This window comes from Typopeltis vanoorti, chromosome 4 (genome assembly GCF_054136105.1).
Source record: "Typopeltis vanoorti isolate ZY-2024b chromosome 4, IOZ_Tvanoo_1.0, whole genome shotgun sequence".
NCBI classification, from domain to species: Eukaryota; Metazoa; Arthropoda; class Arachnida; order Uropygi; family Thelyphonidae; genus Typopeltis; species Typopeltis vanoorti.
In genome coordinates, this window is record NC_143552.1 from 84080249 (window position 1) to 84097093 (window position 16845).

At 33.5% G+C, this 16845-nt stretch overlaps 1 protein-coding gene across 3 annotated transcripts in view; it reads left to right on the forward strand.

The window, feature by feature from the left end:
• Positions 1 to 13718, forward strand: part of LOC150107462 (tRNA-uridine aminocarboxypropyltransferase 1) — a 90853-nt gene extending 77135 nt beyond the window's left edge. For 2 of the 3 annotated variants that reach the window (XM_090391311.1, XM_090391310.1), the window contains exon 6: positions 10228 to 13718. In XM_090391311.1, coding sequence (XP_090247437.1) covers positions 10228 to 10481 — 254 coding nt within the window. In that variant the 3' untranslated portion in view covers positions 10482 to 13718. The remainder of the gene's footprint in view (positions 1 to 10227) is intronic. The other variant, XR_016548196.1, reaches the window with a different exon arrangement.
• The last annotated feature ends 3127 nt before the right edge of the window (positions 13719 to 16845 follow it).

Sequence of the window (16845 nt, forward strand, 5' to 3'; positions counted from 1 at the left end):
CTCTGAGATGCAGGAAATATATGGGTTTGGGACTCAACAATACGGTTTCTTTGTTATTTGAACTAGGATTATAGGAATTAAAAGGCCATTGTGCGGTCCTTTCTGAGAAGTGGTTGAATTTCATATGTTTGATAAGGGTCAAAGCTATATAACTGAGAAGAGATCTCTACATAGCCTTTAAAGGAATGCGGAGAACCGACCAGGGCTTCTGATCTAATGTCCAATCCTCACCTTCTCATGGTGCACCCTGTTGGGTATCTACCTGGATACTGAATGAACGAGGACGGGCTGGCAATTTGGGATTTAGCAGACCAAATTGTATTCTTATTGGCTTAAACCAAAATACAAAATGATGGTACAACATGACAAAGTTTCATGCCGGCTGGGGCATCGCCCGGTTAAGCAATGCCCCGTTGTTTTCGCCAGGAAACCAGGGCGAACAGCGAAAAGTCAGCTACTGGAACAAATCTGAAAACACACTGCAACTCAACATCACCAGAGTTAAAGATTGGTACTATCAACATAAGAAGCCTGAATGGCAAAGAAATGGAGCTAGCTGAGGAATTAGATAAGTACCAGATCGACATAATAGGGGTGACTGAAACAAAAAAGACAAAAACTGGTGAGATCTTTCTGAGCAATAAATTCAAAATATTATATTCAGGCAATGACAATCAAGTAAAAGAAGGAGTAGCCATAGTATTCAATACTAAATATGAGACTAATCTTCTTGAATGGTAGGCAGTCTCAAGTAGAGTGATGTGGGCAAATATGAGAATGGGGAACTGGACAATGAGACTTATTTGTGCCTATGGTCCCACAGAAGGTTCTACTAAGGTAGAAGTGGAGGAATTTTTTGATGCTTTAGATCAGTGTTTCCCAAACTTCTGGATGTCAGGGCCCCCTTTGGAAAAATTAAAATATTTCATGGCCCCCTCAAAAAAAAAATTCGTAATATAGACATATATTATTATAGTATTTATTGTATTTATATTCAACAAAACATACACAGCGAATATTGCAAAAATCAAATGCAAATATTACATTTTTAGCATCTTACATACACATTTAACATGACACATTATCTTATATTTTTATATAGATAGATATATTGTATCGATAATTTGTAGTACAAGCACATGAAAACGTAAAACGATTAGTAATGAAGAAAGAATTAAAAACATAAATGAAGTTTAATAAAAATTTAATGTGTTTCAATTCTGCTACACAAAAAGTCAATATCAGGTGAAATATTTGAAACTGCAATTCTTAGATTTCTGCTTTGAAATGAAACTTATATGAATAAGCATATATATACTAATATTCATTAAGCACTGAAATACGCAGGAAGCAAAATTTGTGAACCCGCATCAATGTATGATTTTTTTCCATTATAATATAAAAAATAACAAAAAAGAAATAATAATAAATAATAAAAATTAAATAAGTTTCTTTTTTGTTATTTTTTATATTATAATGGAAAAAAATCACACATTGGTGCGGGTTCACAAATTTTTCTTCCTGCGTATTTCGGTGCTTGCACGGCTTCCCTCAACAAAACCTGCGGCTCCCAAGGGGGCTGTGGCCCACAGTTTGGGAAGCGATGCTTTAGATAAAGCAACTGACACAATGAAAATGGAAAAGTTGGTCTTTGTTGGAGATCTAAATAACAGAGTAGGAAATGATTGTCAGACATACAAAAATGTTTTGGGAAAATTTGGAAAAAAGAGGAAAGCTAATAATAATGGCAAATACCTGTTGGATTTCTGCTCAGGACATGGACTGGTTATTACTAACACCATGTTCCAACATAAAAATGTGCACAAATTCACATGGAGAGAAGAGGCTAGGAATAAGAAAAGTCTCATTGACTATGTTATTGTTGATAGTGATGTTTTCTCCCTGGTGCAGGACACCAGAGTGTACAGAGGATTTTTGAAATTAGAAGTGATCACTATTTAGTCTTGAGCAGGATAAAATTGAATTTCATATTGAAAAAAATAACATGTAAAAAAGTTTTAAAGTGAATAAAAGTTGAGCAGCTCTCAGATGTGAACTGTAGACTAAAATACACAAAGATTATTGAAGAAAAAATGAAAGAGTTTGAGAACACGAGCCAAACCTTGGAGATTCAGTGGCAAGCCTTGAAGCAAACCCTGATTGATTCAGCCAGAGAGGCATGCGGTGAGGTTGTCTGCAAGGATAGAAAAATCAGAACTCCATGGTGGACACAGGAAATTAAAGAGGCAGTGAAGGAAAAGAAGAAAGTATATCAAAAGTTCCTGGCGAATAAGTCAGATTGTGCTCTATATTCTAAGAACATAGAAAATAAATATCAAGAAGATGGTAAGATATTCTGGAGGTTGTTGAAGAAGTTTAGAAATCGAGGAAAGAATGCTGTAAAAGGAATTAGAGATGATAGAGGTGATATGAAAACTGGAGAAAAAGATATCCTTGAAGAATGGAAAAATTACTTTGAAAAATTGCTAAATGAAACAAGCAGTGATAGCACAGTGGTAAAAAAACACTCAACAGGAATACATATCCACACTTGAAGTTAAAAAAGCCATCAAAGGCTTGAAATGTGGAAAGGCAGCAGGAGTAGATGATATTCGACCAGAAATGCTGAAGTATGTAGGTATAAAAGTCTTACAGTGGCTGCACTGCATAGTTCAGAAAGCCTAGACAGAGGGACGAATTCCTGAAGATTGGAGTAGAGCTCTAATAGTGCCCATATATAAAAATTAAAATAAAACTGAATGTGAGAATTACAGAGGTATTTTCCTACTGAGAGTTCCTGGCAAGATTTATGCAAGTATACTTGAGAAACGGTTGAGAAGAATTATGGAAGAGAAGCTTGGTGAGGAACAAGCTGGATTCAGGCCAAATAGAGGCTGTCAGGATCAGATCTTCACTTTACGACAAATAGTTGAGAAAGCTTGGGAATATAACAAAGATCTACATTTAAGTTTTGTTGATCTGGAAAAGGCATATGACAAGGTGCCAAGAGAGAAGCTATTTGAAACGTTACAGTTATATGGTGCCAATGGGGCATTATATCAAGCAACACTTAGTCTTTATTTGAGTTGTAAGTCAGCAGTTAGAATTGAAGTACAGGGAGATGGTTTAATGTTAAATCTGGTGTGAGATAAGGATGTACATTATTCCCTCTGTTATTCATTATTTATATGGTTCACATTATGAAGGAAAGTGGTATTAAACACGGTATCAAAATTGGGGATGTTAATGTCAGCTCTTTGCTTTATGCGGACAATGTTATACTTCTAAATAAATCCGCAACAAGTTTGCAAGATTCCCTGACTAAATTGAATAACTGTTGTAGTAGATATGGTATGAAGGTCAGCAAAAAAAAGACAAAGACAATGAAAATAATCAGAATCGTTGAAAATATCAACTGCGTTCTGAACGGAGAACCTGTGGAACAAGTAAAACATTTCAGCTACTTAGGCACGATTTTTAGTGAAGATGGTAAATTAAATATGGAAAGAGACATCAGAATCAACAAAGCTGGTATGGTAGGAAGTCAACTGAATAAATTCATATGGAATAAAAAAGAAATTAGTCAGAACACTAAATTAGCTGTATACAAGACAGTGTTCAAACCAGTTTTAACTTATGGATCTGAGAGCTGGGTCAGAAGTAAAACACTTGACCAAAGACTAGAGACTGCAGATATGAGCGTCTCGAGAAAGATTATAGGCGTGAACAGATGGCATCAATGGCAATATCATATTAAAATCGAGGATATTAGGAAAGAACTTGACATTGTGAGCATCCAGGAATGCGTTAGCAGAGCTAATCTCAGGTGGTATGGTCACTTAAATAGAATGGGCGAGGAAAGATTAGCAAAACAAGTGTTCTCTGCCGGGTTGGCAGGAAAATGACCCAGAGGAAGACCAAAATATAGGTGGATTGATACTGTACAAAGTGCCTTAGACGATAGAAATATAAGATTGGATAATGTTGGAGTCTTGACAAGTAACAGACCGATTTGGAGGAAAATTGTAGATAGAAAGTTAGTAATGGTGTAAATTTTTCATGTATTACTATCATATCCTGTACACCCCTTGAGGGTACATGGCAGGAATTTGATGATAATGATTATTTTTACTACAGACTGTTTATTTGTCACAAAAAGTGTTTTGCTTCAATAAATGAATAATTTCTTGAAAATGAAAAAAAATTTATTTCTTCTTCTTCTTCCTAACATGGAATATAGGCCATGTGGCCTGTTCCGGTCTCATGCCATCTCTTTCTTGGTCTTCCAATTCTTCTTTTTCCACTTATTTTGTATCTGTATAATATTTTTGGTAGTCTGCTGTTGTCCATTCGATTTAAATGTTCTAGCCATTTTTGTTTATACTGTCTTATGTAGTAATTAATTGGTTTGATTTTTAGGGATTGTAAGATTTCTTCATTTGTTTTGTGGTCCCGCTTGGTATATCCAGCTGTTTTTCTGAGGAACTTCATTTCTGCTGTTTGAATTCGTTTTTCATCTTTCCTTTTCATGGTCCATGTTTTGCTTCCGTATAGTAGAGTTGGTTTTGACAAGACATTATATAGTCTGATTCTAGTGTGTTTTTGTACCAGGGATGGCTTAAATATACTGTTTATTATGCCATTTACTTTGACAAAGTTTGATATTTTAGTGTCTATGTCTTTTTCTTCTTCGTATGATAGATCACATCCCAAGTATCTGAAAGTGTTTACTTGTTCTAGTATTTTATTATCTATCACTATTTTACTTCTTATTGGGTTTTCTCCTTTGAATGCCATTATTTTTGTTTTTTCTTTGGATATTGTCATATTTTATTGCTTTGAGATATCATTTAATGATTTTAATGATCTTTGTAAGTCATCTTCTGATGCAGCTAATACTATTTGATCATCTGCAAATAGTAGTGTTTCTATCTTCATTTGCGGGGTCATTTGTATACCAAATGGGTTATGCTGTTTCCAGATTGTTAATATTTCATTTATATATATATTGAAAAGCAGAGGTGAGAGGGTACATCCTTGTCGTACTCCTCTTGATATATCTTTCCATTCTGAGGTGTGTTCTAATTTAACTGCTATTTTATTTCCTGTATATATTTCTTGAATAGATTGTAAAAGTTGGTTTGGTATGTTTAAATTGGTTAATATTTTAAACAATTTTTGTCGACTAATTTTGTCAAAAGCTTTTTCATAATCAATAAACGCCACGTGTTTCTTTTTGAAATTCTCTTCTCTTTTCTATTAATAATTTTAAAGTAAAAATTGGATCTATGCAGGATCGGCCTTTTCGGAAGCCATTTTGTTCTTCTAGTAATTTGTTTTCTACAATGCTGCTTAGTTTCTCTTTTAATATTCCTGCATATATTTTATATCCTGTATTCAGCAGGCTAATTCCCCTATAATTATTGCAATTGTCTTTATTTCCTTTTTTTATAGATTGGGATGACCAGTGCTTTTTTCCAAGAGGTTAGGGGTTTTTCCGGACATCCAAACCATATTAAAAAATTTCAAAAGTCTTTCATTAAATTTTTCACCTGCATTTTTGTAGAGTTCTATATTTATATTGTCTTCTCCTGGCGTTTTCCTATTTTTCATCTTCTTTATTATATTTTTCAGTTCTAACATTGTGATATTTTCTATTAGGTCATTCTTTGTCTTATAAAATTTTAATTCATTGTTCTCATCTGTCCAGAGATTTTGGAAATAGGTCACCCATTTTTCTAAATCTATTGTTTGGATTTTTATCTTTTCTTTTATTTCTTTATTCATGTATTTTATTACTTTATAGGTTTTAGGTTGTGGCTTAAATAAATCCTTTTCTAGTTCTGTTATGAAATTGTTCCATCTTTCTCTATGTTTTTTCCTTACTTCTCGTTTCCTCATTTCTGGTAACTGTCCTTTTTGTTTTTTATTATATTTTCTATTTCTTTGTTCCAGTCATAGTCCTCTTTTTCTAATCCATTTGTGCTTTATTCCTAAGGTTTCTGTTGCTGCTTTTGTGAGAATTTGTTTCAAATTTTCCCATTCATCTTCTATGTCCCTTGATTCATGTGTGGTTTCTGTTTTTAAGTTTGTGCATTTTTGATATTGTAGTCTAACTTGAGGATCCTGTAATGAAGAAATTTTGTAGCTTGGCTGGTAAGAATTTTCAATTCTATGTGTTTTTAGCCACTTTGGTTTAAAACGAATTTTTGCTGATACCATATAATGATCAGAGTTTAATTCAAAGCCTCGATATGCTCTTACATCTAAAATTAACTCCGCTAATTTAAAATTTGTGATAACGTAGTCGATTACTGATTTGTATCCTCTGGCTGACCAAGTATATTTATGTATTTCCTTGTGTTTAAACATTGAATTCATTATTCTCATGTTGTTATAAATGACAAAATCGCGCAATCTGCGACCATTTTGATTACACGTATCTTCGCCAAATTTACCTATGTTTGTTTTGTATTTTTTGTTTCCTATTCTGGCATTTAAATCTCCTGCTAGCAGTAAATAGTCAGTTTTGTTTGTTTTATCTATGGCATTCTGTAATTCTTTATAAAATATATTACTGTCTTCTTCTTTTCCCTCTTCTGGTGCATATGCACCAATTATTGTTATGTGGCCTCTTAATGTCTTGAGTCTAATTTCTATTAGTCTTTCATTCAAATAGTTGTAATATACAATATTGTTCTTTAGGGATTTATGTACCATAATCATTATACCTGCTTTTGCTCTTTCTTCTTTTTTTACCCCACTGTAGATTTGTATATAGTTGTTTGTTTCTTTTGTACCTTTTTGTTTTTTCTTTGTTTCTGTTACTATATATATTTTTATGTTAGCTTGGTTTAGTTGTTTATCAAGTTCTTCTTCTTTGTGTGCAATGCTTCTCACATTCCATGTTGCAATCTTCATTATGTGTTCCTTTTTCCAATTTCGTTTACCGTTTCCTGGGTTGTGGTCTTTTCCCTGACAGTCCATCCGGCTTTTCTTTGCATGAAACTTGAAAGTATTTTGAATTTCCCCAGGGCAGGTTACTAACCTGTCGCTGGGTAAGTCCAGTGGTAGGGCTGCTACCTAATGCCTCTGGACAGGCAGATCTAACAGCATTTACTCTGTTAGGGTGTTAAGGTTATACTGCCCATACTCGGTCGCCAGTGCCTCGTTTGTACTTTTAGAACAGGATGGACCACGGGAAGGTGAGGTTGACATTTGAGTGAGAGAGGCTATGTATTGCGCTTCACCACCCCTTCCACCCCGAAAAAATTTATTAAAAGTTTTAATTGTTAGGTGTTTATAAATTACATTTGAATAGTTTATAATTTATAAATGAATAAATTCAATTAAGTTCTGTTCTTTATTCTGTGCATATATTATTGTTCTCTTAAAAAAATCTACTTCAAGTTTCTATAGATTATAACCAAATTAAATAACTTCTGTATCAAATTTGGTATGAATATCAACAATAAAGAGATGAAAACTATGAAATGGACAAAGCAAAAATCCTACAATTCCCAGTAATGAACTTATAGTACAATTAAAACATTTTTAGCTATGTTGGTACAACAGGCAAAGGTGTAATAGGATAAGCAAAGCTTGTAAAACAGTGGGATAAATTTATATGGATGAGGAGAGCAATCAGCCAAAACACTGAATTTACTAGTAGTTACAAGAGAATATTCAGACTAATTTTGAGATATGAATCGTTGAGTTGATTGCAAATAAGCAGTTTATTAACCACTAGAGACCAGAGATATGAGAGTTTTTAGGAAATGGAGTGAACAGATGGTTTAAATGCATACCATATTAAAGATGAAGATAGCAGAAAGGAACTTTGCATTATTAATATTGAGGAATGTGTAATGTGATCACAAAAATTAGCAAAGCAGAAACGTGAAACTGAAAGTAGGAAAAATATTCATAAAATATAAGTGGAGGCAGTTAGAGTGTATTAGAAGAGAGAACTGTATGTTGTGAACCAAACTAGAGACGTAACAAATAAATAGACCAGTTTGGAAGAAAATTGTTAATAGGAAACTAATAATGAAAAATTAATTATTTTATTTTGAACTAACATAGTATTACCCTTCCTGCCACTTGTTAGGAAATGATGAAATGCAGTACAGGACTGACATATTTTGATCTGTAAAAATGAGAAATATTTATGTTAAAGAATAATTTTCAAGATTGTCAGATATTTTTTGTAAACTAAATAGAGAGATATCACTTATAATAGTGCTTCTTCACTACATTAGCTCTTACACTTAATTAAATGCAGCAAATGTGAATTATCTCAGTGAATATCAACAATAAAGTACATATCAGCAAAAACAATATCACTTTGTCAATATAACTTCATTTAGTTAAGTAAATTATACCAGTTATTGTAATCAAGTGAAAAACTTTATTTAGTTAAGCTTATCTAACATTGATTGTTTTGGAAATGTTTACCTTGTATTCTTTTCTTCTGTATTCTTGATTCTTTCCATATCATTTTCATTTTTCTTTGTATTCATATGGAAAACAACTGGAGTTAGTCTTTAATATCTACAATCACTCTTGAGACATTTATCTAAGTGCATTATACATCTACACTTCCATAAATCCGATTGAATTACTTTTGAAAGTTGCCAACTGTGTGCTTTAAAATTAACATCATGATAGTCATTTTTAACAACTTGCAAAATTGGGCTAGATAATAATGTACTTTTAAATGTGCTTTTGCAGAAATTACATAGATACATACATACATACATTTATCCACAGCATTTTCATTACCTAGGCTGAGTTTTTTATGATCACAGAATAGTTAGTCTTCGCATGGTCGCCCAGATAATCATGGTTTTTCATCTTTCTTCCATATGTTGTGCTGCTAGGATGCTAGATTCTGGAATTAACTATATTTTAATCCACTGTTTTGACATTTGTCAAATATGTCCAGCATTTCTATATCTTCATCCTATGCTTATTGGCCTATCATGGCCAAGTAACTTGGTTTTATAGAAACCTTATTAGTGCTCTGATAGGGCAATTTTCAGGAGAAAAAACAAGTCCACCATCTTTTCATTTTCCTCTCATCAAGTAAAAACACAAGCAACTGCTGGTCAACATCCATACATAGGCCTGCTTCATGCTTATCAAAGTGATGTCTCATCCTCTTCTTTCATTTTATCTACATCTCATCTTTGTAACAGCCTTCTGTTTACCATTTTCCCCAATGAATACAACCAACATGAAACATTAAGAGATTACTTCTTTCTCCCTAATCACTTGCTGATACACACCACTATTGTTTTGTAGGTTTTTGTGACATCTTGTATGTGAAACTTAATGTTTCACTTGTGAGAACATATACTACACTTTCATTTTAGTCGACATGAAATTCATGTTTTACTTTTAAGCAAAGATACTGCACATCTGGTACTGACACTATTGTTGCGCTTTCAGAGGGTATAATAGGATGTCAGGCATATATTGTCCCTAACAAAATAAAAAAATACTTTAACTACTAAATATTTCAACCTGAAATTTACAGGTCGTAATCAATGGAAGGAACTAGCCATCTTGCCACTGATGATGATCTGCAAATTTCTCACTGAAATATTTGGTAGTTAAAGTTTATTATTTCAATTTCCTTGTGTGTACGTGTAATTTAGTATGTAACAAGTATCTCACGAGCATCAATATCTTGTCCCCATTAGCATGGCATGGTACTCTTAATATATTATTTGCAAATACACCTTTTCTTTTTACTTATACTATACTAAAGAAAATGTGTTATTTAGTTATTGTACTAAAGGACAACATAATACTTTTAGTCATTATTTGCAGACATATTTATTTTTGAAATATATATTTTAGGAAATCACTGATTTCCATTACTTGATATGAGACTTCTGCTTGTTGACAGGATCGTTTCTTTAGGCTTGAAAAAGGAGTTCTATGTTTACCCTGTAGTCTGGGTTTCCTTAATTATAACTTTGTAATGATGTACATAGGTTTATAATCTTTTTCATGTGGGGATGACATGAATGTGTGTGTGTGTGTGTGTGTGTGTGTATGTGTTGGTGCATGCCTGTGCGCACATGCGCACATAATCAAATATGTAATGATTTAATCATACTGGATATTTTGCATTTTACATTTAGCATGCCATTGTATTTAAAAAGTGTATATAAAATACTAAATAACAAATAGTTAAAGTAACTGCCTACTTTGCAGGTCTGTCGTCTGTAGTTCTTAATTCACATAGGTCATTATTTTGGAGACACCAACAAGGAAAGCCAAATACTTATTTAGCAACAATTGAGGCAATTTATTATTTTCTGGTGGATCTTCACAATCTCATTTACCCAGATGCTCCTTACAGTGGTCACTATGATAATCTATTATTCTTTTTTAAGTTTATGTACAATAAAATATGTAGTCTTTATGATCCTAAGACTTTGCGGGCATATACTAATAAAGAAACATAGGCTACCATGTTCACTTTATTCAAATGGATGGAGAATTTGTAGGCTCTCTTATAATGTGAATAAGAAACTGTCAGTGGTTGTGTGAACAAAAACACTTTAGAAATTGTGATTGAGTGAAATGTTGATACTCAAAATCTACAAAATTGGATTGTTTAATATGTAAATATTATTCATATTTTATATGACTAAGTATATATGTTTTTGTGCACACAATAATGTATATATTGGTAATTTTGTGACTGGATCATTTGAGAATTTTATATTGAAGTAATACTAATTAAAATTCATTAACAGACAATAGCAGTCATAATGTAACATTAAAATATTGCCATCTTGCATTTTCATAGTTATCTGGTTTGGCATTAGTAAACATTTTTTAAATTATTATTATTATCATCAGACCACCATTGAGTCAAATGATTCATCATGGGAGGCTCCACCATTACACCTACAGTTCATCATACCGTGCCTTAAATATATTTAGTCTCTGCATTCACAACATTCTCAGGCAACGCATTTCAATCACCCACTACTTTCCATGCAAAAAATCTGCTGCTCACTCCCTACTTACACCATCCTTATATAGTTTCCACAAATTACTTCTTGTTTTTCCCTTTGTTTTCCTTCATCCTATGTAAAACGTCATCCACATTAATCTGGTAATAACTCCTTAACTTATATCTCAATCATACCCCCCCCCTTCCTTTTATGCAGTAGTCTTCAATTTGCACTTCCTCAATTTGTCACACTCGACATTCCAGAGACCAGAAACCACCATAGTTAATGATCTCTGGACCTTTTCCAATATCTCGTCCTTTTTGGCAACTAGTTTACCAAATCTCCGCACAATAGTCTGTATATAGCCTTATACGAAGTGGTCTGAAAAGTTCTCAGCCTCGACCATAGATACCAACACTATCTACAAGATTTTTTTTTCTAAGTTGGTACATCTGTCATAAGCATCCATGTGAAATTGCAAGTCATTGTATCAAGTAGTTTGTTTTATACAGCTGTCTGAAGCAAAAGCATTGTCTCTATCCCTTGAAATGGATAAAATTGAGTATCGTGAGGTTATAAAATTCTTTGTAAAAGAAGGTTTAAGCAAAAGAAATTCATTCGAAGTTCATAAAAGTTTACGGGCACTATTCTCCTGTATTTTCAACAATTAAGAAATGGGCTGCAGAGTTTAAACATGGCTGTACCAGCCTTGAAGATGATTCATGTGAAGGATGTCCAAAAAGTGTAACAACACTAGAAATCATTGAACAAGTGCACGATATGGTATTGGATGCCCGGCGAGTCAAAGTGCTTGAAATTGCTGAGACTATAGGCATTTCAAAAGAACGTGTAGGATATATTTTGTGTGAAAAATTGCAAATAAAAAAGCTTTGCGCAAGATGGGTGCTGGGCTTGCCCACAGCAAATCAAAAACGCACTCGCTTGAAAATCTCTGAACAGTGCTTGGAGCATTTTAACAAGAATAAAACTGACTTTGTGCGTCGATGTATTACTATGGACGAGACTTGGATTCACCATTACACGCCAGAATCCAAACAGTAGACTGAAGCCGGTTGTTCAGTGCTAAAGAAGATAAAGTCACTTCTATCAGCAGGAAAGGTGTTTTGGGATGCTAAAGGCATTTTATTTATTAATTATCTTGAAAAGGGTAAAACAATAACCAGGGAATATTATTCCAATCTTTTAACCAGACTAGACGAAAAAATTCGTGAGAAAAGACCCGGGTTGCATAGGGGAAAAATAATCATCTTTCATCAGAACAGTGCACCTGCCCACAAAGGTGTTTTGGCAATGGGAAAATTAAGGGATCTTTACTATGAATTGTTGGAATATCTACCCTATTCCCCAGATTTGGCTCTCTCTGACTTCTATTTCTTCCCAAAACTAAAACTCTTCCTCGCTGATCAGCGTTTTTCTTCGAATCAAGAGGTGATTGCAGATGGAGAGGGAAAGTTTGCAGATCTTACTGAGAACCACTACAGGGACGGTATAATGGTGCTGGAGCATTACTGGAATAAATGTATTAGTCTCAAGGGAGATTATGTTGAAAAATAAAAATAGTTTTGAAATTATAAATTCGTTTTTTCATTGTTAGGCTGATAACTTTTCAGACCACCCTCGTATATTGGAACCATAACATGTCGGTGTACTCCACATCACTGCCATAATTTGTTGTGTTGTATTCACGATTCTACCAATTTCTCCCTGAAATTTTAATTCCTTATCCACAATCACTCCCAGATCCCTCAATTCCACCACTTCTTCCAAGATAAGATATTGCTGCCAATTGTATAATCTGCATCCCATCTGTGCTTCTCAAAATTTAAAACTTTGCAATATTGAACTGGCAACCCCAATAGCTTGCCCATTTAGCCAGCACATTCAATCCTCTGGCAAAGCCACGATCTCAGCTTAATTCCTCATTGTTCCTTCTCCCCAACTTTGCATCATCTGCAAGTAACTGAATATCACTATTAAAGCATTCAAAATTGAAAACTAGTATCAAATAAACGAAATTAACTCAACTGTTTATTTTTGTTTGGAATCTTTTTCAATTTTATACTTAGCTCATCTTTGTTGATCAAGGAGACAGCTTCCCTCTCTTTTCAACCTATAAAGCTATGAATTCCAATCCCATTGTGATGACATGGTTATTTGACTTTTAATTACCTTCATCTACTACCTTAAGACTCATTCTGTGAACAGGGTTTTGAGTCTTTAGGTGGTAGATAGTGATTAACACTTCTGTTTTGTAAATATTTGTATTTCTTCATTTTGTAGCAAACAAGAAACAACAAAAAAATCTTTTGAGCAGCATCAACAACGTTTCTTTGTTTTTGTTACTAAAGATATTTTATAACATATGCCAAGTTTTCTTGCAGTAACTGACTAGTTAAGCATTGAGGATTGGTAGCTACCGTTTTATTAGAATAAACAGATCACAATAAATGTAACAAAAAAATCTTGTGAAAATGAAATGAGTGAAATGTATATTTATAAATGAAACAGTAATTTATTTTTTAATGAACAGAAAATAAATTTATCAGATAGGTTGCTTAGTTTGCCTCCTCACATAAACAACAAATGCAGTAAAGTTTAACTTGTACATATTTGGTCTGATGTATTACAATAAATAACTTTTATTATTAAAAGACCAGAAGATAAATGATAAAATATATATACAAAGAGCCAACAAGTTTCACAAGCCACTGTCTAGCATTTTCAAGGCTGAACTGGTGTGAAAACAAATGCATTGAGTTACATTTCAAAAAACATACACTTTAGTAACTGTTAGGCCATTACATTTGATTATTCTGTTGGAAGGCGTGCATGTGTTCGAAAGCTTCACTCAGATACTGGTACATGACCACGTGTTTTATAGTTGTTTGCATATTGTAATTCTGTTGAACTGAGAGAGATGATGAGATTTTTCCATATGTCTTTAAGAACAATGCCCTGATTTCTATTTAAATTATTGCCTGTGCGTAATACCACAGCTGCTTCTTTTAAAGTTCTGTATTTGTAGTCATTCTCGATGTAAGGCATAGAACTGTTTTTCCAATCTATAATGTGATTTGATGTTGAGAAATGATGTGCTAAACCAGATGTGATGATTCTATTATGATTGACATCTCCCACATGTTCCTTCTGTCTTATTTCAAAACTTCTCAAAGTCTGACCAATGTAAGAAAGGCCACACGTGCATGGAATTTCATATACTCCGGGACATTTGAAGAAAGGTACCTCATCTTTAGGTGATCCTAAGATTTGTCTGATCATGGTAGTTGGTTTAAAAACCACTCTGATGTTATGAGCTTTTAACATTCTTGCCAATTTTGTGGAAACTGAATTAATATATGGAATGACAGCTGTGGACACATATTGGGGTACTGTAACACGTTGGTGGTGGTTATCTTTAAATAGCCATTTGTTTAAAATGTTAGAAGGGTATCCATTAAGCGATAGAGTGTTAGATATTAGTGACAGTTCTCTCTGTACCTCTGTTTCTTTTGAAATCGACCTTAAGGCTCTATTACGGAGCATGTGAATGATGCTGTGTTTTTGTGATCTATGATGGTTGGACGAATAATGTAGATATCTACCAGTATCTGTGGGTTTCCTGTAAATGGACAGTTGGAAATTGTTATCTTCTTTCTTCATTAGGATGTCAAGATAAGGAAGTTCTTTGTTCTTCTCTAGTTCTATAGTGAATTTGATCTTATTGTGTAGTGAGTTGATTTTGTTCAGAAATACGAGAAGGTTTTCCATGGTGTCTTTCCAGATGATGAACACGTAATCGACATATCTCCACCAAATTGATGGTTTTGGTACAATGGTGGAAAGAATATCCTTTTCAAGTTTTTCCATAAAAAAGTCTGCGCATGGTGGTGACAGAGGGCTACTGATGGCTAGTCCTTCCAATTGTTTGTATACAGTGTTGTTGAATTTGAAGAAATTTGAATTCAGGCAATGATGAAACAGTTGTGTGATGTCTTGAGGGAAAAGATCTTGCAGAATGTTAACTACCTCTACGATCGGTACATTATTGAATAAGGACACTACTTCCAGACTAGCCATAATGTCCATTTCTGATATTTTAATACTCTTGATTTTTTCTACAAAATGTTGAGAGTTTTTTTAATGTAGGTCTCTGTGTGTCTAATTGTTCCTTTCATTAATTTTGCCAGATGCTTTGCTAGTAGGTATGTAGGTGATGATCCTCCATCAACTATTGGACGAAGAGGAACGTTTTCTTTATGAATCTTGGGAGCTCCATAAAGGCGTGGAGTGATAGGATGTAATGATTTAAGTTGTTTTTTAAGTTCATCCGACCAGCCGGTCATATTGTGGATAAGAGCGTTAGTCTCCAGATGATTACTCATGATGGGATTTTTATCTAAGACTTGGTAAGTGGAAATGTCTGCTAGTAACAAATTAATCTTGTCGAAGTAATCTTTCGAGTTGAGAATGACCGTTGAATTTCCTTTATCGGCTTTTGTTATTATAATGTCTTTGTTGTTACGTAAGTTGCAGAGAGCTTTCTTATCATAAGGAGTGATATTAGGTATTGGTGGTTTTGCTGAAGCAAGAATAATCGTACTCTTGAACCTGATCGCATTTGCTGTAGCCTCCGGAAGAGGAAAAATACTTTTTTCTATCCCACATATGAAATCCATTTTAGGGATAAAATTAGGGGAGATGGCAAAGTTGAAACCCTTTTTTAAGATTTCTGATTTCGTGATTAGAAAGCTTGTAATCTGAAAAGTTAAAAATTACTTTGTTGTTAGGCAGATTGTGATGCGACTGAAATTTTTTCTTATATAGAAATTCGAATTTTTTAATTTGTCTAATTTTACTCGTTGTGAAAGTTTTTTCGTAGCTACGATGTAATACTTGGTCTATATCATTCCATGTCGTGTAGTCTAAACTGTTCGATATGTCATCAAATTGATCTCTACACTTCGCGTCAATAATGTTAAGCTCATACCTGGTATGTTGTATCCTTTCTCATCATCTCTCTCAGTTCAACAGAATTACAATATGCAAACAACTATAAAACACGTGGTCATGTACCGGTATCTGACTGAAGCTTTCGAACACATGCATGCCTTCCAACAGAATAATCAAATGTAACGGCCTAACAGTTACTGAAGTGTATGTTTTTTTGAAATGTAACTCAATGCATTTGTTTTCACACCAGTTCAGCCTTGAAAATGCTAGACAGTGGCTAGTGAAACTTGTTGGCTCTTTGTATATATATTTTATCATTTATCTTCTGGTCTTTTAATAATAAAAGTTATTTATTGCAGTAAAGTTTAATTAGAAAGTTTTGTGGTACAATATATATTTCAGATAAAATAAATTTTCTGATAATTTATTTTAAATAATTTTGCAAGTATGTATGTTTTTCACCAATCAGTTGAATTGGTGTTCTATCTCATTTTTGATGCCACTGTGTAGTTTCACAAGTATTTGCATGTAAATTAACATTCCTTCCTGTATTTTGGAATGTGTGTACTTAGGTTTTCAAATATTCAGACTTCAGTATATTTAATAAATTTTGGATTGCAAATTTTTTTGACATTTTACAGAGTTGCTCAGTGCAAATGAAGATATTTTCACTGCATCATTAGCATAAAACTCCATTTACAATTAGCATTTCTGTTAATTAAAGAAGGCTAAATATAGTACAGGAATCAAGAAATTTTTTGTTACTATCACTCCTGCATGTTAGAGGCAAAGGGTTGTAGCAAATAAATGCCATGTGTGGGCTAGAGTCGAGAGCAAATTAATCAGTGGATATTTCCCTTAAAGAGCTGGAGGTTGTGGTATTAGGGGATTACTG